Genomic DNA, 26,506 nt, shown 5'->3' on the forward strand with positions numbered 1-26,506 from the left:
GGAACGTCGGAGGCAGCTCCCAGCATCCTGGACTCGCCAGGCCTCTGCTGGGGAGAACACAGAGGCCGACCTCTGTGGGTGTGAAGCCACATTTACAAAGAGTTCAGCAACCCAAAGGAGTATCCCGGGTGGCAACTGGGAAGCCGCGCCGTGTCAGGAGGGCTCCGTCCTGTGCCTGAAGCTGGCAGAAGCAGACAGCACAGCTCAACAGCTTTGTTAACGAGACACAAGTCGACGCTTCTTCCAGGTCCCGGTGGATGGACAGTTTGTGTCGCCTGCAGCCACTTGTGGAGAGAATGGCAAAATTCCTCTTCCAGGTCCAAGTGGGCAGCTGGAAAGCCCTTCGCTTGACTGTGACCGGTGTTTGCACCAGACTAAGCTCAAAGTCCCCAACAAACCAAGGCAGGATGGGAGAGCATTTTAATTCCCCCCAAATACATAACGAATTCCGTACTCCAAGCAATAAAATGGAAGGCCCAATGCATGCTCGGTGCTCCGGGCGTGACCCGAAACCCCTGCCTGACTCGGATCTGGCGGTCCCTGGAGCCCAGGGACCCGGGCTCTTCTCAGGTCTCTGCATCTGTAATGAGCAGCAGCTTGAGATCACTCATGCCCCCTCCCAGGACAACCGCCAACTCTGCATCGCCTGGAATTTTGTCAAATTCAAGGGGCACGGTAAGCAGCAATTTTGCAAGACCATAAATTAGGGTTTAAATGACAACGTAAGCCACGCCAAAATGTCATTACTTTCCTGCACCTTCCAAGATGAAACTACGTACCCAGGTAGGAGAGGGGGCGGCAGGCTGCGTTGGCATGGTCCCATACCCGCCCCCCAGTGCCCCACAACCACCCGGATCAATGAACAAAGCAGGTTTTGTTGGAGAATGAATGAGGGCGGCTCTCTTGTGTGCATGTTATTAGAACTCGAGAGCCGCGGCTTGCTGCCATTGGTGACGCCTGCGGGCTCCGCGCCCCTGTGCAGGCCCGACGCTAGCAGCCACTCCACCCAACACCGGCACCGGGACGCTCGGCCAGGCTCGAGTTTGCATTGCGAAGGATTCTTCGACCGTTACAGAGCAGACAAAGGTTCTCTGTGGCAGCGCCTGGAAACACAACGCGAGGCTTTTCTCCACACCAGAAGAACCGCTCAACAGTTCACCCAAGGAACCAAAGACTTTATTTTTTCAAAAAGCAGAGAACACCAAAAGTATTGTGCGGCATCCATTATTACTGTAAAACACAATTATTGGCAAGTTCAGAACATCAGATGGAGCAACAGGATCAATGATCATGACTCTAAATTTTTCAACCAATATACAGATTTTCGCTCCAGGCCTCGGCTGGGTCTCTGCATCTGGACCTGACCAAGGAGGACTTCCTGTACCACCCGGAACTCCAGAGGGGACCCCACTTGCAGAGGCTCCTAGGACGAGAGGCCGTGTAAAGGCAGTGGATGAAGGTATCCACTTCTTTTTCTGTTTCTACCAAGCACAGCTGTGAGCACCTGAGGTCTCCACACTCGGGAGGTGAGGCAGGAGGACGGCCCGAGCCCAGCCCGAGCCCAGGAGTTCAAGGCCAGCCCGGGCGTCACGGGGAGACCCTGTCTCAGAAGGCAGCGGGCACCCCCTCTGGCAAATGGGAGAACAATCCCATCAGACAGTTATAGAAGATGGTTCTATAAACCCTCCCTTCATAACGAGGTTCAAGGTGTCTGAAGACCAGAGAGGCCATGAAAACCATTAATACCGTTAAATTACTCCACAAGGAGAAAAAAAGAAAGAAAATCCCTTCATATAAAGCGTTGCTGAGGATCTGGCATGAGACACGGGGGCCGGGAGAGCGACCAGCCCCTCCTTCTCTTACTTTGCCAGTGTGGCCTCGCGGGTGTGTCTGCTGGGTGTGAATGGCCCTTCCTTACACTTTAAAAAAGACATCAAGAGATTAAAGTGAGTTCGATTGCTAAAGGAGTCTGCGGTTACAGAACCTAAAAGCCAAGCCCGTAAAGTCGTAAGGCAGAGCTGCGTCACGGGGGTGGGAGGAGGCGGGCTGCGGGCTGGCTCGGCACAGCGGGGCAGGGCGATCACAGAGAAGGCAGGCGGTGGCTTTGGAGTCGGAGCCACCACCAGGAAGGCCACTGAGGCAGGAGGAGCCAGCCGGTGGCAGCTCACCAGGTTTTCAGTTGGGCAACGATCACAGCTATTCGGGACGACCTGGGGTCACACGGGTGGCGGGAAACCCTGGGGCCGGCCACACCCAAGGTCAGCGTCTTTGCATGTCCTGTGCAGATTCCAAGCAGCAGTTTCCGGGGCTTGGAGGTCTGACTTTTGTGACGTTTTCCCCCCAAAAGAAGACTCGAAGGTGGGTCCCTCGGAGAGGCCGCACTCCCGGGGGCTTCCCGCAGCGCGGCTCGCTCCCTCCAGCTCCAAGTCCTACAAGCGCTTGTAGGTGCCCAGGAGGGCTTTGCAGTTGGGACAGTAGTGGTCCACGTCCTGCAGGGCGTCCACGCAGAAGGGGATGAAGCAGCAGCCGGCCACGCACCTGGGAAGACAAAAGGGGCCACACGGGAGCCGTCATCAGCCACGCCGCAGCAGGGTGGGTAGTGCGGTGTCCTGACCTGGGGACCTGGGAACACGGAGAAGAGGCACTGGAGGTGGGATCACTGGACCACCCGAGTGGCCCCAACCCAGTGATGGGCGTCCTCAGAAGAGGAAAGGCCGGTGGGGCCTGCTGGCCACTCCGGAGGCTGAGGCAGGAGGATTGCAAGTTCAAGACCAGTCTCAGCAACTTAGCTAAGAAAGGCCACACAGAGGCCAGACACCAACCGTGGAGGCAGAGCCTGGAGTGGAACAGCCGCAGCCAGGAGCACCTGGGCCACTAGCAACGGGCGGAGACGAGGACAGCTCTTCCCCCAGAGCGGCTGGAGGCAGCATGGCCCTACTGCCGTCTTGGCTCTGGACTTCTGGCCTCCAGGATTGGACGGAATAAATTTCTGTTTAAACCACCAGGTCTGTTGGGGCAGCCTAGGAGACTCCATCAAGCAAAGCTGAGGCCCCCCCCGGGTGTACTTTCAAACCTGGGGTCATTCAGTATCGTTCAAAACTCTCAGACTGGGGGTTGGTAATTTTGGGGGGGTGAAAGACACAGGTGTGAGCTGCGGATTTTTTGTTTGTTTGTGGTACTAGGGCTCAAACCCAGGGGTGCTCTGCCACTGAGCCACATCCTTTTTATTTTTTGTTTTGAGACAGGGTCTTACTAAGTTGCTCAAGGTCTTGTTAAACTGCTGAGCTGGCCTTGAACTTGTGAACCTCCTGCCTCAGCCTCCCAAGGCACTGGCACTACAGGCTGACACCGTGACACCCAGCTACTCAGCTGGCTCTGAAGAAGAAAACTGCCTAGGGAAACGACCGAACAGGACCCAAACTAAGTGACCACCCGGTCTAAGTGACCACCCAGTCGAAGTGACCACCATCTGCACACGAAGGCAGGAACCTCCTACAGCCTGGAACCACGGCTGTCACTGCCCTCTGCCCGCGGACAACGAGGTGGTCACATTCAGAGGCAGAAGGCAGAGTGACAGTTTTTATCACCAAAAATGTAGATAAAATTCAACGTCTGGCGGGAAGGCATTGGTTCACAGAAAGCAGCATCTAGAAATATTCCAGAGGAAACTCGGGGAAGACGCTTCCTCCTGGTGCCTGAGGCCATTCAGGGGCAAGGCCAATGCACATCTCAAAGCACGAGCGCCGATCCAGGAACAGAGCGCACAGGCTCACCGACTTCACCCTCAGCACCCGAGCTTACAGATGGGGAAGCCGAGCACAGAGAGGCAAAGCCACTCGCCACTGTCGCACAGCTGTGGCGAGGGGGTCCGAGCCTGCTCTACCACATGTGAGAAAACGGAGGGAGGAACAGAAAGGCTGTCTCGAGGGAAAGCCAGATCAGAGGCTGACTTGCAGTCTTCATTTTCATTCTGTGTCTCCCTATTTTTAGAGATGAAATTTCAGGTTTGTTTTTGTTTTAGGGGTTTTGGTTTGGTTTTGGTACTGGTATCAGACCCAAGGGAGCTTTACCACTGAGCTATATCTCCAGTCCTTTACATTTTTTGAGACAGGGTCTCTCTAAACAGCTTAAGACCTCACGAAGTTGCTTGCACTGGCCTTGAACTTGTGGCCCACCTGCCTCAGCCTCCAGAGCGGCTGGGATCACAGGAATGCGCCACTGCACCTGGCAAAATTTCCATTTTAACATAAATACCCAAAGGTGATGGGATTTATTTAGCATTTTCTGCCCAGGGAGGGAAACCAACAGGCAACGGCAGGGCCAGTGGGTAAGACGGGTCGGGATGCGCGAACGGGCTGGTCTCCCTTCTCCCCAACAGGCACCACCTCAAGGGAGGGAATAAGCTCTCTGGGGCTGTAAGATCCTCTCTGAAATGAGGAAGAGAAATACTGTTCCTTCCTGCCCTAGTGTCACAAGCAGACGCACAGGGACATGTCAGTTTCCCAACAGAGGGCTCCTGCAAAGAAACTCCTACACGCTTTCCTTCAAGGAAAATCATGGGAGCTGCAGTTTTCCAAGCAGATCACGTGGCCAGGAGCAAAGCTACCATTACCTGCTGGGGGTTGGGGGAGTCAATCGTGTTTCCTCAAATTTCTCCCCAAGAACAGAAACTATGATCTCTTTAAATATAATACCCTTGGTGCAGACATAATATTTATATAATCCCCTGTAGAGGCAGTGGGAAAAGTACTCGAGGTCATAAAGGGATAAGAAGTTTTGAAGAGATGACTATAAAGTGTGTTAATGTATAGACTGTTTAAAGCTTCAGAGTCAAGCAAACATTATTATGTGGGTCATGAAATTCTAGAAGAATTAGAAACCCCTAAGGCTGCTGGGGCCGTCTGGGCAGGGCCGGGAGGAAGGCCAGGCCCAGCGCGCAGGTGCGCAGACGCGGGAGCCGTGGTTCTACACGGGGGGGGGGGGGGGGGGGGGGGGCAGGGAGGGAGCTCCAGGCCTCCAGAGGGTAGAGGCCAGGGATGCTGCTCCACCTCCCGCAGGGGGTGGGTGCAGCTCAGTGGAAGAGGCTGCCTGGCACGGCCTAGCCCTGGGTTCCATCCCCAGAGCCACAAGAAAAAAAAGTCCTACAGCACCCTGGCCAGCCCCCAGCCCCCGAGGTCCGGCGCACTGCAGTGACTCACCCCAGCAGGCACAGGCTGCCGCAGGAGAGCCAGGTGAGGGCACCGGCGTTGTAGGACAGCTGGGTCACGATCATCTTGTTGCAGGATGGGCAGCACATCTGGACCGGACGGTCGAAGAAGGAGACAGGTTGCTGCACGTAGACGGTCTGCACGGCAACTGCGGGGAGAGACCTGGGCTGACCCACTGAGCAAGGAGGCCCAACGCAGGCGGCCACGCCCAGGGGCGGGACTCTGATGGCCACGCCCACGCACACCGCCCAGCACCACCCAGGGTGCGGGAGTCTGTCCACGCGGTGGGGTATCAGATTAGAAAAGAGGGTTCCCACACTCGCTGGTCACAACATGGATGACCTCCAGGACATCAAGCAGGGTGGACCGAGCAGGCCACAACAACATCCTGCGATTCTACTCACAGGAGGTCCCCAGAGTAGTCAAATTCAGAAACTAAAAGTGGCATGACCATTGCCAGGGCCCGTTGGAGGGCAGTGGACGTTAGTGTCTAAGGGGGGCCGTTTCAGTTTGGGGAGATGGAACAGTCCTGAAGTCTGATGGTCGTGATGGCCACACAACTCTGAATGGACCTGATGCCACAGAGCTGTCTTCTAAAATGGTCAGGGATATTAGTCATGTGGCTTTCATAGTAAAAGAAAAAGACAGCACGCCTACAATCTCAGTGACTCAGGAGGCTGAGGCAGGAGGATCACAAGTTCTAGGTCAGCCTCAACTTAGAGAGGCCCTAAGTAACTTGGCAAGACCCTGTCTCAAAATAAAAAGTGGCAAGGGCTGGGGAGAGGGCTCAGGGTAAGGCACTTGCTCAGCTTGCCTGAGGCCCCCAGTTCAGTCTCCGGCACCATGAAAAGGTTAGTGGAGGAAACAGGCAGCTTGCTAGGGCTGTCAGTGGAGGGTTCAGTGCCCGGCACAGAAAAAAACAAAACCGCATGGGCCTCAGCAACGTGGGATCTGAAGCACCGCGTATGACGTTTCAGGGTCGGGGATGAAGTCGCTGGGCACTTCACTCGGCCTCCTGGCAGCTGCTACTCTGGTCCCCCGATTCCCAGGGCCAGACAGGTGGAGGGCTAGGACAGCAGGAGCACCCCAGGCCGTGCATACTTGCGTTGGCGTTGGGCACGGGCACTGGCTGGGTGTAATACGAAGGAGGATTCATGCCCTTCCCATCCGGGCCAGTCACCAGCCCCGTGGTTGGCCCGGGCACAGGCGCCGGAGGTGTCGGGTAGTAGCCATTAACGGCCACCGTCTCTTCATAGGACGGGGGTGCAGTTGGCGCTGAGGAAGGCCCTGGGGCTGCCTGGTAGGGTCCTGGAACCGACATTTTACCTAAAACACAAACAGGACACCAGGTAAGAAATTCAAATGCTGTCTCGCCTGCTGTGAAGCAGCCACGTGTCCAGCCTTGTCCGAGAGCGGAGGAGCCATGCTCTCGATGGGCTTCCGGGGGTAAACGCAAAGTCATGCCTGAGAGCCACCCAGGGACCTGAGCTTCCTGTTCAGACCCTCGCTCGTGACGTCGCGTTCCGCACTTGGCATCTCTTCTTAATGCACTGTTTCAGGGGACGGAAACGCCAACCAGACTCTCCCAGAGAGGACTGTGGCGCAGAAGCCCTGCCGCCCCGCAGTGCCCAGTGCCCGGCAGGCGAAGCTCAGGCGACAGGAGCCGGCGGGCTGGAGCTCAGGAGGGCGCCCACCGCGGGCAGTGGGAGAAGAGTCTACAAGAGGGTGGCAGGGGGTCTCTGCGGCTGGTCCTGCTCCTTCTGCACCGGGGGCCGGCCACCCGGCTGGCTTCTGCAGACGCAAGCGGTGCCGGAGCGACGTGCCCGGAGCTGTTTTCAAGGGACACGTGCACGGCAGGTCCACTCCCAGCAGTGAGCCCCGGGGCAGCTGGGCACACACTTTCTTCTATGAGGGCAAAGAACAGGCTTCCCTCCCCGGCAGAGCCGCTGCCCGCCTAGAACTAGCCGCACCAGGGCGAGTTCCTGTCTGACGCTGGTGCTCGGCAGCTGTGGGGCAGCTGGGGCGGGACACAGTGCCGTCCTTTGTGAGGCTGGTTTTCCAGCTGGGCAGGGCCCAGGGCGCCATGTTACAAGAGCCATTCAGACCTGTCCTGGGAGACGGAGTGCAAGGCGGCCAGCCTGGGCGCGGGGCCGGGCAGGCCTGCGCCTCTCCCCGCAGAAGAGGCTGCAGACGCCCAGGCGCAGCGGCCTGGCCACAGGGAGAAGGGAGCATCCTGGAGGGACCCTGTGGCTCCTCCAGGGCCTGCTGCGGGGACGGGCCTGGTCTCCGGCTGCGCTGCCTGGTACGGTGGCAGCTGCCCCAGGCAGGCTGCCCGGTGCCCCAAACGTGGAGCAATTTAAATTTAAAAGCTGGGCGTGGGGGTGTAGCTCAGTGGGACAGGACCCACCAGACCAAACCATCATAACTCAGTCCCTGGGAAGCTTTTTACCCACATCTGGAACAACCTGGGTATGTGAATCTCATTTTTCAACAATAAATTTGGTGAGTTCTGAGAACAGGTAAAGATGTTTGGGGTAAAAAGCCAATATCTGATTTGAGATGGGACGTCCATGTAAAATCCACCCTGGATTTTGAAGCTTCACATGAACAAATTAACGTACAATATCTCGTTAATAATTTGTTGTAGTCCAGTGACTTGGGGAAGCTGAGGCAGGAGGATTGCAAGTTCAAGGTCAGCCTGGGCAACTTAGTGAGACCCAGTCCCAAAATAAAACATATGAAGGGCTGGGGACGTAGTTCAGCGGTAAAGCACCTGTGGGTTCAATACCCGACAACAATAATGATTTTTATACTGGCTCTGTGTGAAACGATCCTTACGGAGGTCTGTAAGATAGATTGTTAATTTCACTGTTTCTTTATGCTTTTCACAAAGCAGCTATTAAAAAACTTAAAATAATGTCACCTTTTGTTTCTGGTGCACAAAAATGCTATGAGCAATGGGAGCCATGGAAGGTTGTAGAGAGAGCTTGACCCTAGAAAGGTCTGAAAGAAAAGCAAGAATACCACAGCGCGCGCCCCCCCCCAGAGGAAGACTCAGCAGGAGGGCAGAGGGATTTCACAAGATCACAGGAGGCGGATGTGAAAACCACTCCTGGCTTAAGCATGTGATTGGCTGTCAAGTGGTGAGGCTGGCCTCCTCACCAGCCCCAGCACATCCCCAGACTTGCTGGCCTGGCTCCAGGTGGCCACAGCACCACCACACCGCTGTGGCCGGAGGGCCGTCCAGGACGCGGAGTCCCTTCCTGTTTCAGGAAGGCAGACCCACGCCACCCCTCGTGACCGACAAAGACTGAGTCATGGAGAAAAATCACAAGAGCAGATAAGGCCCCGGAATAGCACCGTGGGCTGCGGCGAGGCGGGGAGGGGAGGGTCCCGGCTTGGGCGGGTCGAACCGCCAGGGCCCAACTCCACAGGGCCTGCAGGCGGCCAGGCCTCCAGGAGGAGGCGGCCAGCCCGCCGTGTCTGTCAAAGGTGACACACAGGACCCATGGAGACAGGGCTGGGCCTCCTGCCTGGAGAGTGACCCCGGTGCTGGCTGGGTCACCTTCGTCCAGCTCATCTTCTGGCTCATCAAGATCTCGGCTTTTGCAGCTCGGCTTTTGCAAACAGCCACATAAACGCGTAACTCTGGAAGAAAGAGCGACGGCCAGCGAGGCAGAGAAAAGCCACCCAGCAGCAGCTGGCTCCAAAGTGTTCCCAATAAATTCCACAGCTTCCTCCCCTCAGGCCCCGCGGCTGGGAAAGGGCGCTGGGCGCTGGGCCTGTTCCCCCGGGGGACAGAGGCCACCCCTCACCCTCTCCACCCCCACACCAGGCACACTGCCATCACCACCGTCAACACCCAAAGCTCCAGGGCCCTAGCTCAGGCCCAGAGCCGCGATCCTACACGGTGGATCTAATGCCTGTCCCTCTTCAGGACAGACTGGAAACCACGGGGGGTGGGGGCACTTCCTGTCCCTCTTCAGGACAGACTGGAAACCATGGGGGGCACTTCCTATTCCTCTTCAAGACAGACTGGAAACCACGGGGGGTGGGGGCACTTCCTGTCCCTCTTCAGGACAGACTGGAAACCATGGGGGGCACTTCCTATTCCTCTTCAGGACAGACTGGAAACCACGGGGGGCACTTCCTGTCCCTCTTCAGGACAGACTGGAAACCACGGGGGGCACTTCCTATTCCTCTTCAGGACAGACCGGAAACCACGGGGGGCACTTCCTGTCCCTCTTCAGGACAGACTGGAAACCACGGGGGGCACTTCCTGTTCCTCTTCAGGACAGACTGGAAACCACGGGGGGTGGGGGCACTTCCTGTCCCTCTTCAGGACAGACTGGAAACCATGGGGGGCACTTCCTATTCCTCTTCAGGACAGACTGGAAACCATGGGGGGCACTTCCTATTCCTCTTCAGGACAGACTGGAAACCATGGGGGGCACTTCCTGTCCCTCTTCAGGACAGACTGGAAACCACGGGGGGTGGGAGCACTTCCTGTTCCTCTTCAGGACAGACTGGAAACCACGGGGGGCACTTCCTATTCCTCTTCAGGACAGACTGGAAACCACGGCGGGGGGGGCACTTCCTGTCCCTCTTCAGGACAGACTGGAAACCAAGGGGAGCATTTCCGAGCCCAGCAAAAGCCACCGCTCTGCCACATGCCTGTGCAGCCCTGCAGAATCCCTTTGGTGGCTCCGGGTGGCAGGGCGGTCACCACACTGGTCAAGTTGGGCAAAGCCCAGGTTGCCATGGTTACCGGGAGCAAGCCAGAGTGCCCTCCCCAGTTGTGTGACTTTGTCGTCAGACCCTGAGCACCGAGTCCGGCAGCCTTCCCACCCTCCCGAGGCCGTGGAGGAAACAGGAAGCGTTGGGGTTTCTGCTTACACCATTTTGGAACGACTCTCATCAGCCATTTCCAAATTTGGGAACAGACATTCCAATTCTATTTTTTAAATATGGACCATGGCATCAGAGGGACGAGAGCCGTGGCCACGGGCCTGTGACCCGGGCGGCTGCCTGGACGGGCCTGTGCTTGGCGGGGTTGCTCCCACCGCCCCGGTACCTTCTGACCCGGGCCGTGTTCGGCGCTGCACTAGGCCCAGAGGTTAGGGGCCGGGGGACCACCGCCTGCAGACGTGGAAGAGGCCTGTGACCCCGAGGACTGGACCTTGCCCTAGCGACCGCCTGGCCCCCTTCTCGTCTGCAGACCCGACCTTGCAACGCCGAGGTCCTTCTAGGCCAAGTCTCCCACATTCCACGTCCACCGTCTGCTCAAGGAAGGGCACTGCCGTGGTGGTGACCGCCAGGCCCGCCCAGGCCCCACGGGAGCCTCCGCGAGTGGGTCAGCGGCTCACCGGATCCTGTTCCCAGCAGACCCTCGGCCCTGTCTGAGTTCCAGCCGCCCGTCCCAAGGAGAAAATTAAATTATATTCAAATTTAATCAATCGACTTGATTTGATTTCTGCCCAACAAGGGAAATGAAACACTAAGACACAGGCTTCTGCTGGGGAGAGCTGAGTTTTGGAGAGCCACACGCCGCGTTGAGAATGTGTCCATGTGGCCCCCGCCCGGGGTCCCCGCTGAGGCTCCTCTCTCCTGCATTCGTCTTGACCTTCCGTGGACGCTGTCCGGTGGCCCTCACGGCTAGATACTCTTCTCCAGGCCACTCTGGTCTTCCACGACAATCTCACCAGTCTACAGGGACAACAGGGACAGCCCCTCTGCAGTGCTGGGGCCAAGCACAGCTGGAGCCGGCTCCGTCCACGTCCACTCTGTCTCTGGGTCACACCTTGGGTCACAGCCAGGAGCCACCCTCCAGGCCACGTCCCGGCATCAGCCAGGAAGACACGCAGCGTGCTGGGTGGCACCAGCCCTGCTCCCGGCTTCCCTAAACCCCACCAGGCACCTGTTGTGATCCCAGAGCTTCTGGCCTGAGTGAATCTCCTATGCTACTGACCTTCCCTCTAGCCCACCTGAATCCACAGGTGCACTAAGACCAAACCTAGGGGGCTCCTACTTTACCACAAGGGGCTCTGTGATTCACCCGCACGTGAGTCACTGAGACAGGACTTGATATAACCATCTCAATTAACTGGGGCTCAGAGAGGGAAAGCTTTTTGTCCAAAGTCACACAGAAGAGAAAAGGCTGGACTTGGACCCATGTCACCAGACTCTGGAGCTCACAGGCCTCATCAAAGTGCCCTCCAGCCTGGGCCATCCAGACAGTAAGCAGCCCGACTGCACAAGCTGCCGGCAGATAGGACTCCAAAAGGCGAAGGGACCAAGGGACCCTCAGATCTCCAGCCCCAGCCTCGGCACGCCTGCTCCCGACCCACGGCACAGGAGCGGCTGCCCTGCAGGCTCTCGTGCAATGGAACCAACAAGAGCTCCAAAGTGCAGGCGACCACTTGGTCAGAGCGCTTTGCCGTTCACCGTGGCGCGCCTCCTCTAAAGAGGGAGGACGCTCGCCAGCTCCTCCTGCTCAAGCTGGAGGACACCATGAAGATGAGGGCAGGATCCCCCTCCAGACCCTGGAGCTGCATATCGAAGCAGCTTCCTGGGGCTGGGCCACCTGCTTCAATCCAAGGCCGTGGGGCCCCTGCCATCCCCAAGGGCAGCCCTCCTGGGGACTAAAGCCAGGGCTTTGTGCATACTAGCCAAGCGCTCGCCCACTAAGCTACATCCCAGTCCCCAGCCCCAGCCCTTCATCAGTTTATTTATTTACTGATTTACTTTATGGTCCTGGGGACTCCACCACCTACCCCTTTTTATTTTGACACAGAGTCTCACTAAGTTGCCAAGGATGGCCTCAAATTTGAGATCCTCCTGCCTCAGCCTCCCAAATGGCTGGGATTACAGGCATGTGCCACTGCAGCTGGCTGGTCTTGGCTTTTTAGTACTACTGTTGAAAGAAGAGGCAGACGCCCTAGAAATCCTGGAGAGAAGTCGCATCATCGGGCCCAGCAATCTTTAGAACCCTGAATCGAGACTGATGTACACTGATACGAAAAACTTGGACGTACAAATAACTCCACAAAAGGACTCACTCTCAGACACAAATTTGCTTCTAAAGAATTTAGCCTATAGGTTGGGGTGTGGCTCAGTGGTAGAGCGCTTACCTGGCGTGTGTGAGGCACTGGGTTCGATTCTCAGCACCACATAAAATAAATAGATAAAATAAAGATCCAAAAGAATTGAAGAAAAAAAAAATTCAGCCTAGTTGGGCACAGTGGTGCACACCTGTAATCCCAGCAGCTCAGGAGGCTGAGGCAGGAGGATCGAGAGTTCCAGTCAGTCTCAGCAACTTAGTGAAGCCCTTAATAACTTAGTGAGACCCTGTATCTCAGTGAAAATAAAAAGGGCTGGGGATGTGACTCAGTGGCTAAACCCCCACCCCGGGCTCAATCCCTGGTACCAAACAAACGAACCAGTGCAGGGCTGGGGTAGAGCTCAGTGGCAAGAGCCGGGGCCCTGAGCTCGATCTCCAGCACCAGGGGAAGGTGACAACACGCCCCCTAAGCGGCCGGTGGGAGGGTCATTCCAGGCCCACCCCGAGCTCTGGGAGCCCCCGCTGAGGCCTGCGCACAGGGTGGTCCCTTCCCAGTTTGTGGCACCAAACCTGCAGTCACCTCGGTCACTGTTCTGCCTCAAATCCCAAACTGAAAGGAACACCCCGGCCTCGGGAAGCCCGGAGGTGGCCAGCCTCCGGCTCTTCACTGGCCCCTCGGGCTCCAGGCCCTTCTGGGCGACCCTCAAGGCCCGTGGTGCAGGAGGGACGCGGGCACCAGGGCCTCCCAGCGTGCAGTCCACCTCCACCTCGCGGGAGGCCCAGGACCCCGACCCAGGGGAAGCGCCCCCGCCATGGCTGGACTGCAGGGCAGGCTGGGGGACGGGGTGAGGGCAGCGTCTGCAGCCAGATGGAGGTGACAGCGCACGGTGCCACACACGCCCGGAGCCAGGTCCTTCGAAATGGTTGATTTTATGTAGGCTGAATTTTACCTCAAACAGAAACAAATGAAAGGGCGGTGCTGGACTTCCCGAGGCTCCAGCCCAGGCCAGCCTCGACTGGAGCCCGCAGCCTGGCCACCAGCCTGCGCTGCCCAGCCAGGTCCCCACGGCCTAAGCCCAGGAGCCGAGCTTCCCTTCAGGGTGGCGCCGGCCTGGTTTGCAGGGGTCCTCGCACCCACTCCCCGCTCACTCGCCTCCCTCCTATGCTATGTCAGCCCCGTTGCTCAGACGTCCCCAAATGCGACCCGGCTCCCGTCTTCTCCACCTGTGTCCGCCTCCCTCCTGGCGGCTCAGCCCCGCCTCTCCGCTCTACCCAGCTGCCAGGTCTTCTCCCGGCAGAGGCTCACTCTGGCCCACGGAGAAGTCACTCCATCTCTCCACGGAGTGCCCAGGTCCAGGTGCGGTGCCTGCGGCCAGCCCGCCTGGTTCACCCAGGCCGATCCTGGAACCCCCACCCAGAGTCTGAGGAAACCAAGTTTTTAAGGGAAGATGTTTATGTAACGACGAGCCTGGAGAGAGGGGGCCTCAGCTCAGCCACGGGCACTGTGAGGACGCACAGGCCAAACGCCACAGCATGGCCAAGACGCTCTAGAAGCGAAGTCGCTATGTGAGCTGGCACAGAGGCCTGTGAGCTCGGCAATTCTGGAGGCTGAGGCAGGAGGACTGTAGGTTCAAGGCCAGCCTCAGCAACTTGATGAGGCTGAGTGGCTGAGCACCCTGGGTCCAAACCCAGCACTGAAAAAAGAGAAGAGAGGCTGAGACTGGAAGGCTCCCCTCCCAGACTCCAGGGGATGTGAGGTTGCCCCGCAGGTGGCAGTGGCTCTGGGCAGGGACAGAGCCGGGAAGGCCTCGAAAGCGGGGGCAGGAGCAGATCAAATCAGGAAGGAAGCCAAGCCCGGCTCCAAGCCTCCAGACCGGCTGTCCCTCCAGCTCTGCCCACGTCCATGCCCACTCCCGGTCCGGTCATGTGAAAGAGAAAGAAGAGCGCGGCCACTTCCTGCCCCTGGCGAGGGCCACGGCCAGCTCTCCAGGGACAAGGGCGGCAAGCAAGAGCAGAACAGACCCCAACGGCCCGCAGGGCACGGCCCTGTCTCCAGCTGGGATTCGATGAGGGTGGGCCACAGGGAAGTGACCCAATGGGGACATCCCAGCAGGCCAGCCAGGGGCCTGTCTGTACCCCTACCCTGGAACTGGGGGCGGGTCCGAGAAGGCTTGGCCCCTTCTCCTCGCCGCTCCCTCTGATGGCATGGCCAGCAGGCAGGGAGGGCCCACAGGGAAGGGGACGAAGAGCCAGAGCCCAGAGGCCTGGCTGCTGTACTCCCAAAGGCAGCTGAGGATGTGGAAGAATGTGATGGGGGCAGGGACCCCTTTCATCCCTGAAAGGGGTCAAGAGGAAGTTAAGAGCAGACGCTGAGGCAGCCCCCACGGTGCTGGAGAGCAAAAGCCCCAGGGTCACGCCTCCTCCACTCAGATGCAAGTGGCCCCTTTCAGGCTGTGCAAACTGGGTGAACTGCCAGGCTTCTCTGGGCCTCAGTTTTCCTAATCTGGAAAATGGGCCAACGACAGTATCTACACCTCAGAGGGTTGCAGTGAGAGGGATGTGCCCAGGCACTGGGTGTCGGGGTGGCTAGAAAAGCACAGCTGTCGCTGCTCACGAGGAAGCAGAGGAAAACCCAGAGGCACAGGGAGACCAGGCGAAGACGCCCACACAGACCACCACCCCACCGCCGCGCAGGCACTCAGTTTGTCTACGTCCCTGCTGTCTGGTGGAGGGCAGGGTGGTGCATGCCTGGAATCCAGCTACTCCAGAGGCCGAGGCAGAGGACCACAAGTTCAAGGTCAGCCTGCAGCTCAGCCAAGACCCCGTCTCTAATGTGGCTCACTGGTAGAGTCCCCCTGGGTCCAATCCCAGTGCAGAAGAAAAGACTACGGTCACAGAGAACTTTCTGTACTCATGTTAATCTTACAACTTTCCTATAAATTCAAGACTATTCTGAAATCCACAACCACACCCAGCAATCCAGACCCAGGATGACCCCAAGGCCGGGCAGCGACACACAGCCGAGCCCTGGGGCACCCTCCTGATAACTGGAGGCTGGAAACAACTGTCCCTCCACAGCCCTGGGGCCGGTCAGCTGGCCCCACGCACAAGGAAGAGCTGAGCGGCCACCAGAACAGAATGAGGACGAGTGGTCTTACATGCAGAAGGACAGGCACGTCCGAGAAGGGCGGTCACGTGCAAAAGCCAGGACCGAGTCTGTGACAGCACCACCTGTGTGCACCTCGCGCAAGGGCAGTGCGGGGTGGCAGTGGGGACAGGGGGCGGGGCTGGGATGGGGCCCGACACTCCCCACTCCAGACCCTCGCTCACCATGGGGACATCACAGGCCAACAGAAACGCCCACCTTTCCCTTCCCGTGAAAAGTCTGCCCCCAAACCCTCTCTGCCTCCCCCGCTTCCCTCTGCGTCCTTCCTGTCCCTGGTGAAAGTGAAGTCATCAGAGCCCTTTGTCCCATGACTGTCCTGTCCCTGCCCCGCACCTGGCCTGGTCCCTCCCTGTTTGCAGAGTGATTAGAGCTTCTAATTACAGCTGGCCTTCCATGGCACATCCGCAGACTCAACCAGCCCTGGGAAATCAGTGCTAGATGTGTCCAGGCTATTCTGGTCATTACTCCCCAAGGAGCACAGCGCGGGACTCTCCCGAGGGTCCCGTATGGGCTGTTACGGCCTGCCTCCTCCCGAGCGATCCAGACGACCCAGAGCACACAGGAGGACTGTGTAGGTTATAAATAAACACGACGCCATTCAATTTATTTTTTCCAGGACTGGGTACGAATCCAGGGGTGCCCTACCACTGAGCCACATCCTGTATTTACAGACAGGGTCTCTCTGAGTTGCTGAGGCTGGCTTTGAACCTGCGATCCTCCTGCCTCAGCCTCCCGGGCCCCTGGTCCTTTTTATTTTTTAATTTTGAGATAGGGTCTCACTAAGCTGCCCAGGCTGGCCTCGAATTTGCCACCCTCCGGGATCAGCCTCCTGAAGAGCTAGGATGATGGGCGTGTGCCACCACGCAGGGCCACACCACTTTATGTAAGGGACTTGAACATCAGTGGATCTGTGTACCCGAGGGTCCTGGAACCCAGCCCCTGGGACAGAGAGGGCGACCGTTCTATGGGGCAAGAAGGCGCATGTTCCACCCCCCCCCCCACTCCAGCACCCCGAATCTGCCCTAACCACGTCCTGTCGTCACCACGAGGCTCTTCTCCTCACACTTTGTGCCACCATCCACTTTCACCTCCCAGCAAAGGCAAGAGACAGGCCAGAGATGGGGACAACAGGGCCTCCCCAGATGGACTAAGGGCCCGAGCGGGAAGCAGTGAGCCACCGGGAAGGCCTGGAAGGAGCCACTCAGGGGAAGCTGAGCCAGTTCCCAAGAGGAGTGGAGGCTGGGCAGGGAGAGCACAGCAGGAGGCAGGGAGCCCTGCCGGAGGCCCCCTGGGGCCCAGAGGGCGGGGTCCTCCCAGGTGCGCACCAGGCCAGGAGCCTAGGCAGACCCCAGGCAGGATTCTGGTCTGGCCCAAGAACCAGCAGCTTAAGAGCAACTTGAAAACCCCCCAAAAAGCATCCAGCTCTGCCAAGAAGGGGATAAGCCTCCAAACCCAGAATACCAGGAGAAACCACCCACAGCAAAGCCACTCAACAGCTCCGGCCAGCCGCAGAAACACACATCAGAGGCCAGGCCCTCCGCCGGGTGCCTCCCCAGGGGTCCACAGCACCAGGCCCCAGGCTCACAGCCATCGAGCTGCTACTCCAGCCACAGCCCCTTAGACGCTGCCCCAAAAGCTTCTGACCTTCTCCTAAAATCAATCCCATGTTCTCTCTGCTTTCTTAGAGTCTGGAGGGGAGAGAGAAAGGGGAGAGAGGGAGAGACAGGAGAGAGCAGTGCGGGGAGGGAGGAGCTGGATCTGCATTTGTGGTCTGTGCTGGTCCCTGGCTACTCAGAGTCCACCCAGGAGCCAGGGTCAACCCCGCCCCAACCTGCTGCTACACAGCCTCGGAGGACTTGGACCCCAGCAGAGCCAGGTGGGTAAAAACTCCATAGAAACTAAGAGTTAGTACTGAGGCTCAGAAGAGACCCAGGGCCTCTCCAACTGCCTTCTGCCTACTGTCTCCCTGGAGGCAGAGGGAGAGGCTCTCTGCTGGAGTCTCCAGAAACACTCAATGTCCCAGGGCCCCTGCCCAGGAACTTCATCATCAAGGAGATGCAGGACAGAGGACCAAAGGTCAACACCACCTGCGGAAGGACTTCGTCACAGGCTGTCACCTGTTCTTCAGGTGAACGATCTCCCCTAAGTTGCCTACCCCCGGCCCCAGAGGTCACAAGAGTTTCTAGATCTGCGGGGGCTGCTGGGAGGGCTACTTCGCGCTCATGGCCAATCCGCAGACTTCCTCCCCTGCTGGTCCGCCGGATGCCGCTTAGGGCACAGCCTCCAACCCTGGAAGAGGGAGCAGGCGCGCCCCCACCTCCTGCCTCCTCGGGCGGTGCCTCCTGTGCCCGAGGTAAACAAGTCAGGGCGCAGCGCCCAGGATAAACATCTGCCCTCCTTGGGAGCTGCCTCCCCGGCCCTGGCCAGATTCCACGTGCCCGCTGGCTGTCAACTGCTGCAGTTTGAGAAGGAAGGCAAAGAGCTTTGCCCTTGGCCAGACCCGGCGGGAGGGGAGCTCTGGGAGGCAGGCCCCGCCCACCGCGCCCGGGCCACGCCCGCCGCGCCCGGGCCACGCCCACTCCCCAGCTCCGGGCCTCCTCTGGCCTCCCAATTGCTTCCTGCGCGAGACAGACGGTTTCCCCAACAGGACATTTCCCTCCTCCAGGAAGGGCGGCTGGTCTGGATTCCCCCGGGGCCTCGGGAAAGTCAGGCACGCCGAACTTCCCAGCAGAGCTGAGGCTCCAGGTGCCCACATGACGTCCACATCCCATGTCACAGGGATGTTCCTCCTGCAAGCTCCTGAGAAGTGTGTGTTGTAGGGGCTGAGGATGCAGCTCAGTGATGGAGGCGCTTGCTTAGCAGGCACAAGGCCCTGGGTTCAAGGCCCAGCACAAAAAAAAAAAAAAAAAAAAAAAAAAAAAAGGAAAGAACAAGTGTCTATTTTTTTAATAGAGGAAAAAAATCCTTCCTGAAAGACAAATTCCAGATCATCTATGTGCCCAGCCCTCCAGCAGGCGGAACTTGATCTTTCCCTCCTCCTTCTGAAACCAGGCAAGCAAATCACCTATGAACAGGAGGCACACTATGACGGGGAAGCTGGCCAAGGCCACCTCACCCCTGCCATGAAGGCGAAGTCCCCGCTTACGTCATGTGAGCCTCATCCTGTCCCCTCTCATGGTGTGGGGGGGAGGGGCACTCCACCTGGTCTTTATCCCTGGCACTCACAACCCCAGAGTAATCATGAGAAAAAGGAGCAGACATCTGGGCACAGTGGGGCAAGTGCCTCAGGAGGCTGAGGCAGGAGGATTGCAAATTAAAGGCCAGTCTCAGTCATTTAGCAAGGCCCTGAGCCACTTAGCAAGACTGTCTCAAAATAAAAAATAAAAAGGGCTGGAGATGTGGCTTAGTGGTAGAGCACCCCTGTCTGTAATCCAGGTACCAAAAGCAGAAAAAAAAAAGTCAACTGGAATTTAAGGGACATCCCTCATCAGTACTCCACAAACTGTCAAGGTCATGAAAAACAAGGAGAGTCACAGAAACTGGGAGACAATTGAAGCCCTGTGGTGCCACAGATAGGATCCTGGCACAGAAAAACAGATGTTAGCAATGGGGAGCGGGTGGGGGCACGAAGGACCTCTCCCCATATTCACTGTACGACTGTCTGCAAAGTGAAAATTGTTCCAACGTTGAAAGTTTGTTGCTGGGCATGGTGGTGTACAACTGTGATCCCAGCAACACAGGAGGCTGAGGCAGGAGGATTGAAAGCTCGAGGCCAGCATCAGCAACTGAGTGAGGCCCTGTCTCAAAATAAAAAATTTAAAGGGCTGGGGATGTAGCTTAATGATAAGAGCCCCCCGCCCTTGAATCTCCAGTGCCAAATAAATAAATAAAAGTTTAAATATCTCCGAGATCACATTTTAAGTACAGTAAACAAATCAGGTGAACTAGAATAGGTAGCTCCCACCCAAACGCATTCAAGCTCAATTAAAAAAAAAAAAAAAATATATATATATATATATTTTTTTTTAAGGTAGCTTATTTTTGTAGTATTTTTTAAAGTATACTTTGGTTAAGCGCCAACTATTAAGTGGGGGACGAAGGGAAGGATTCTAACATTGATAATTGGGGAGGTGAAAAACGAAAAAGAAAAAACCAGAAAACTCAGAATTTCAGCAGGAGAAGGTTTCCAAGGCCCCTCCAAAGCTGCAGACATTTCCACATTTCCGATCCCCACAGCCCTCAGTCCTGCCTTTAGGATGTAGATTTCAAAACCCCCACAAAGTAGTTTTGGCCACATGTGGGTGGTAAATGCTTCTATAAATACAGGCTCCGCAGCCTTCCAGATTTAGGTATCAGATCAACACACAAAAAGGCCAAGGCCTTCGGGGAAATAAAGCAGCTTTTTAACCACCAACTTAATCCTCTAAGATCAATTCTTCCAGAAAGAAAAAGAATGATTCAATTCCACTCCCGGGCCATTCCCCAGGCCCCAGAAAAGAAACCCCATGAATATGCAGATGACAGACACGACCCCTGGAGGAGAGGGAGGCCTGGGGCACAAGGAGGACACCCCCAGGGCACCCCCAGGCAAGCGGTCAGGTGGGGAAAACAGCCTCGTTTGTAAACAAGGAGGAGAAACGGCTGGGGAGGCCACCAAGGTCTGGTCTTTCAGGATCAGAGGGAAACACGTTCTTTACAACAATGTGCCCAGTGGATCTGGACTAGGATAAGCCCTGGGCACTCTCCATATTGTGCAGCGATGAAATCCAAGTGTTTAAAATTCTTAAACTGAGGGCCGCTGGCCAGTAATCTTGAAAACACAGAGATCTCTGCAACACTCTGTCGTAAGTAATGGAATTTAACCTGCGTAGGGTCCCGGGAAATGTCCAGGGAGTGGAGGAGGCTTCTCCAACCCTAAAGGAAAAGCGGAAGGACGCAGACAAAGGGGAAGGGACCTCTGGCCACCTCCAGCCTTCTCGGGGGGGTGGGGAAGGAAGAGAAATTGCAAGTCGGCTTATCTGACCCTAAACTGATTCAAATTCAGCATAGAGGCTCACAGTGAAATAGCTCAGGGGCATATTTGCAAATCCATCTTCTGATGGGTGCGTTTCTGCAGGGCCGTGTTCCACCATCCAAGATTAAGTTACCACGAGCTTAAAGCCAGGCTCAAACGCGGCCTAACTACAAATTACTCTGATTTGTGGACTGGAAATCAGTGCCACGGGGGTGGGGGGGGCACTGCTCCCTACAATCCACGGGCCGTTTCCCGCTGGATTCTTGGTGAAACCACATCCCCTGTCTGCATGTAAATAATGACTTCTGATGAAATGTGAGTCAGCCTGCATCGGGGTACCCAATCCTGCGAACCCTGGTACAGTTACAGGGAAAACCAGCCTGGAGACAAAAGGCAGAAGCCACCCAGTAAGGGGGCGGTGCCCCTTCCATGCACGTGGTGAGCATGGGCCTGATTTCCCTCTATCTTCTGCTCTTTCTGAAATATTTTTAAACTGTTCCCCCACCCAGGGTTCACTCACACCAGGCACACGCTGGACCACTGAGCCACTTCCTCAATCTGTTCTCATTTTCTTTTGAGATGAGGTCTCGCAAAGTTGCCCAGGCCTGGAACTTGCCAATCTCCTGCCTCAGCCTCCTGAGTTTAAATGTAAATTTTTTTGAAAAGATCAGTATATGAAGCCCGGGCCCTAGAGTGGTGGGCCGGTCATTCCAGGGTCTCAGGAGGCCGAGGCAGGAGGACCACAAGTTTGAGGCCAACCTGTCTCAAAATAAAACGGGCTGGGAATGTAGCTCAGTGGTAGAGCACCCCTGGGTTTAATCTCTACTAACACACACACACACACACACACACACACACACACACTCATCTATGAACAGTCTCGCTGGACTCAAGGTTAGGGCTGTTCAACATGAAGTTCTCTACCCGAGAATACTTTCATTCTAAAACTACTGGCGCTAAATAGCTTAAATTCTCCATCATCATTCTCTCCAAAGCCTCAGGCTCTGGATCCTGATGAATGAACTCCCCACAGGGAGAGTGAGCAGGGACTCGCCACTACCCAGACACCCTCTATAACACTGCCCCTCTTCTGCCCATGCCTTAAAGCTCCTGGGGCACAGAGAGCCATACCCTGGGGCGTGGTGCTTGGTATGCTGTGGACTTTGGCCTGAAGGACACCGGAAGGGCCTCAGCTGCACAATCTCTCACTTCCCCATCCAGTTCTCCTTCTCCACCTCCCCCCACACCAGGCAGGCCCCCAAGGTGGGTCAGAGAAACCAGACCCCTGTCACAAAGCCAGCCACAGGACCGAAGACACCACTCTCACATTCCCAACCCGCAAAGAGCTGGCCAGAGAAGAATCCCCCACCTCCCATCTGCCAAAGATGGTAAGACCCTCCTGTCTAGACTCAATTCTCCACGGCTGTCTATCCATCTCTCCTCAGATGTAAGCACAAAAATGGACAGTTGCCCCTGGGTCTTTGATTTTTGATTTCAGAATCCTCCTTTGTCACATAAAATTTTGATCCCATAACTCTGTTATGCTTTCTCTAACTTGTCTTCTGTCACAGAGTGCTGGCTGTGACCCTTATGACAGGGAGAAGGGGCCACACCTTGCTGCTCCTACAAACCCAAAGCAACGAGAATTCTTCTCCTGAAGGGACCTGCAGCCAGGAGCCAACTTCATTAGCCCTAAAGATGCTGTGGCCTCTGTCCAGTGTCAATCAACTCCAGCTCAAACAAGAAAGCGAAATTATGACCACCCAGTAAAGTGCCTCTTGACCTCAAATAACAATTCTGCAGCAAGTCAATACCAATGGGTGGCCAAATGGGCTCCAGAAACATCAAAACACACATGGGCTCAAGGAACAGAATGAAGGACATCTGTCTACTTGAGACAGGCCACCTGGCTCCTTGGGCACCTTCAGGGCCATAAAAGCAAAAGCAAACAGAGAATAAGTCACCGTGCCAAGATTCTGGGGACTTCCTCCTGGGGATTCCTTTCTTTGCACCCTGGCTGGGCCTCTGGGGGAGCCTTGTCTTCAGAGTAGAACCCAAAGTCCCCAGAAGCAGCACCCACTCTCCAAGAGGCATCACTCATTCTTTGGGGCAGGGGACGATTGGATTACTGGCAGCAGGGCAGGCGCTGTCCATCTTGAAAATTAATTTAGGCTGGAAATGGCTCCCAGCTCCTTCCTCTCCGAGCGTTCTCCTTTTACTGTCCTTGTCCCTGGGCTTGTCTGCAGCTCCTCTGCGGCTCTGCTGAGACTTCTGCTTGTTCAAACCAAGTCCGCCTGTGCTCAGACCCACCATGAAGAAACTTCCCCTAACCCAGGAGCTCCCTCCTCTCCTCTCCAGCTCTCCCCAGAGGTACAGGGCACTCGGGGGCCCTGGACTCTGCAGTGTGCGCCTGCTTCTTGCTGTGGCGTGAGCCCTTCAGGCCCAGGAGCCATTTCTCCTGCACCCTTTCCAGGGTCCTATTTACGTAGCACTTTTTATTTCCCCATAGGCAGCTCATAAAAGCGACTAAAGGAAGAACAGGAAATGCGTTTGCCAAACACAGGGAATTACCTCAACCTCGTATCTTAGAGACATCTTCGATCCATCTGAGTCACTTAATCCATGAAAACATTACAACTGGGATACTTTCTCCAATATGAATGAAAGCATCCATTATTAATGTCTTCAGGTAACAGGAAAGAGGGAAGATGGGCCTCTCCCACTGTGGAACTACCAGAAACGTTTTTTTAGAGAGCTGGGCCTGCTTGTAGATGACAGTCCACAAGCTGGCTGAGGGAAGTTTGGGTGTCACCCACGCGAGGTAGGGCAGTCAAATGCCTTCTGGATCCTGACCCAGCTGATAAAGCCAAACGCTGGAGTCATTCCATATACCACCCTTCCATCACCAGGCACCAGGTTGGTCCTGTTTTAAAAACACCACCGAGAAGGCTGGGTCCAGGGTGGAGGGCAGAGGCGGCCAGAATGCATTCATGCATATCATAACTTCACTGAAAAGGACCCAACCGGGGTTCCGGGAAGCCTTGATCCAGCTCCACCTCCCCGCCAACGGGAAGGATGTATCCCTCTTCGGGAAGGCTGGGGGAGCTCAGAAGACCCGGTGACTTCCAGAAACTGGATTTCCCAACCACTACAGTTGGATCCAACAGTCAATGACATCAGCTCCATTATCCAGAAAACGAGGAAGTCAGAAGACCAGGGAAGGTCCAACTGGCCTGATCCTGAAGCACGGTCCTCCCATGTCCCCACCACCTCCTCTCCGACCCTTAGGAGCTGCGGGTAGAACACCAACTACCCTGACCCACGCTGACCAGGAAACCGGAGAGGTGGGGACGACAGCTGCGTTAACTTGACGACCCGTGCCCCGCCTGTCCCACCAGCATCTACCCCTCGGCGGTGGACAGCGCGGGAGCAATTCAAGAGCCCCCTGAGCTCACGAAGTGCCCACCTCGGCCCGGCAAGGAGGGGTCTCGCCCGGGAACACCGGCCACTCCGGGAGCGCGCAGTTCCCGGCCGGCCCGCGGCCGAGGGCGGTCCCGAGCCTGCGTGGAGCCACTGCACAGACACGGAAGCCCGGTCCCTGCGAGTCCAGGGGCGTGGGAACCTCGTCGAGTTCTGTTTGTCTGCTTTTCCTTTCTGCGACCCCGGGATCGCTCTGGAAATCCCACCGCTGAGGTCCGCACCCCCAGCGCGAATCGCGCCTTTTCCTGAAAAGCCCCGGGGCTTCCTCTCGGGGAGGGGGACACCGCGGGCGGCAGGGCGCGCCATCTGGGGGCGGCGGGCGACCCCACCGCGCGCCGCGCGGGGCGCAGGGCCAGACCCAGCTCGGGGCACGCCCCGGACCATCGCGGGGGGACCGGACCCCGCGCCCCCGAGCCTCTCGATCCCGCCACCCGCCCCGCGACCCTCGGGCAGCCGCCCGCCGTGCGCGCAGCGCCCCGGTGCTCCCGGCAGGTGCGGCCGCCGCGCGGACCCCGCCCGGGACCGCTGCCCCGCGCCCAGCGCCCCGCGCTCCCCACAGCGCCGCACTCACCGCCGCCAGCACCGCCAGTGGAGCTCTGAGGTCTGAGCGCCGCGCGGTCGGCGGCGAGGAGGGCGCGCGGGCGGGGGCGGGGCTGCGCGCGGGGCGGGGCCGGGGCGGCGGGGCGGGGCTGAGCGGGGGGCGGGGTCCGCCCGGCTTCCGGCTTCTCCAGCCTCCTCCGCGGGCGGGAGCAGCACTTGCTGGGGGCGACTAGGGCCCAGTCGCACAGCTGCAGGCCTGGTGGTCCCTCCCACCGCTCTCCGCACCTGGGTGCACCCAGCGCCCCTGCCCGCACCTGCGGTCCAGCCGGAGGCCACGGTTCCTTCCCCGAACCCCCCGATAGCCCACTGCCCGGGGGACACCCCCAGTCCCAACCAGTCCCGCTGGCACGCCTGGAACGCCCCCGGTTTACCCCAGATGCCCTCGCGCGGACCTCGGAGACCCCCACTCGCGGGTCCCGGTGTCCCCCCTGTCCGATTCTGCCCGAAGCGAGTCCCCGCCCGGTGCCCCTGACACCGGGATCCCGCCTCGCGCTCCCAGGACCCTGACATTCCTGCACCTGCAGATCGCGCACCATCAACCTCAGTCCGAGGCCGCGCGCCCGTGCGCTCCCTGCCCTCAGCGGAGCGGCTCCTCTCTCCCCTAACGCAGTTCTGTACAGACAATCCCTGGGCCTTAGGGCAAGTTGCCCTCTCTGGGCTCAGTTTCCCACCCCCCACCCCCCGCTGGAAAATGGGCGTGATTACAGTACCTGTCTCATAAGATCTCTGAATTGACTGGGCCCGTGCGGGTAGAGTTTGGCCCAGAGTATTCAGTAGAACCTCTGGTGGGGACTGAGGATGTGGCCCAATGTCTGTGCGTTTGTGTGCTCGCCTGGCCTGGCCTGGCATGCTTAAGTCCCGGGGTTCCATCCCCAGCAGGGGAGGAGGAAGCTTGGGCTGCCTCACTTCTTTGTGGAGCCTCTGGGAGGCCAGTGACCCCACTCTAGTCCTTTCTCAGTCCATCACTGAAAACCCTGGAAGTCAGTCGCCCCTGTTTCAGCGTCTGCCCCGTGGGAACCACAGAAGCAGTGGGCCACCGGCTTCCCACCAGCGCCAGAGGACCACGAAGTCGAGAGAGGAAAACAGACTTCACCAAAAAACATAGAAAGGAGGGCTGGGGATATAGCTTAGATGGTAGCGTGCCTGCCTTGCATACGGTCAGGCCCTGGGTTCAATCTCCAGCACCTCAAAAGATCCTAGGAGTCTTGTCAAGAAGAGGAAAACACGGGAACACACCTCGGGGAAGAAAAAGGAGAAAGTTTGAAAACTTTCTCAAGAATGCTATAAATAGTTGTTTCCAGGTGATAGAATCAGGGTTTTCCTTGTTTGTTTTTCCTGTTTTCTTATGTTTCATGCACAAACACAAGTTGCTAGTTTAAAAAAACTAATCTTCAAAGGAATCCAGTTGCCAGAAGCATCCTCCACTGACTGGTCTTTGTTACCCATTAACAAACAAATCTGGAAACTAATGTTTCCACAACACCTTTGCGTTTCCAAAACTGTTCCCCACACATCATAAAATTCGTTCTCCAGGGAGAAGACTTGGACCGCTGACTTCTGCTGAGGATGGAGAAACTGAGCCCAGGAGGTCCAAGGCTGGCCAGGGTAGTGCATCCCCACCCTGTCCCCAGGTCTGGGCTCCCTGTCCTGGCTCTGGTCATGACCAAAGCCTCTGTTTCTGCAGCTGCCAAACTGGAGCTGAAACGGGGTGAGCTTGGGGCAGAGGCAGGCCTCAGGTAAGGCTGCCAGACACGCAAAGAAATCACGGGCACCCAGTTAAATTCGAATTTCAGATCAATGGCAAACAACTGCTTGGTAAAGGAGACCTTCAATGTCACAGACTTGTGACATGTCCCCAGTGTCGCACGGGACATTCTTAAGCTTATCATTCACTTCTGGTTTCTCTACAGGGAACTGGGCAGCCCATGCTCAATTCACAGGACTGCCCGTGAGGCCTGCTTCTGGCCAAGGCAAGAGGT

The 26,506-nt window shown here is 57.2% G+C and overlaps 1 protein-coding gene across 1 annotated transcript; it reads right to left on the reverse strand.

Annotated features, from left to right (window-relative positions):
• Nucleotides 1-1,154: 1,154 nt before the first annotated feature.
• LITAF (lipopolysaccharide induced TNF factor) lies at nt 1,155-24,592 on the reverse strand. The gene is made up of 4 exons (XM_079121425.1): nt 24,499-24,592; nt 6,309-6,533; nt 5,199-5,355; nt 1,155-2,538 (listed from the first exon to the last, which is right to left on the reverse strand). The coding sequence occupies exons 2-4, from the start codon at nt 6,526-6,528 to the stop codon at nt 2,430-2,432; spliced, it is 486 nt and encodes a 161-aa protein (XP_078977551.1). The 5' UTR covers nt 6,529-6,533; nt 24,499-24,592; the 3' UTR covers nt 1,155-2,429.
• Between the last annotated feature and the right edge of the window lie 1,914 nt (nt 24,593-26,506).

The sequence above is a fragment of the Sciurus vulgaris genome, assembly GCF_902686455.1.
Source record: "Sciurus vulgaris genome assembly, chromosome: 18".
Lineage (NCBI taxonomy): Eukaryota > Metazoa > Chordata > Mammalia > Rodentia > Sciuridae > Sciurus > Sciurus vulgaris.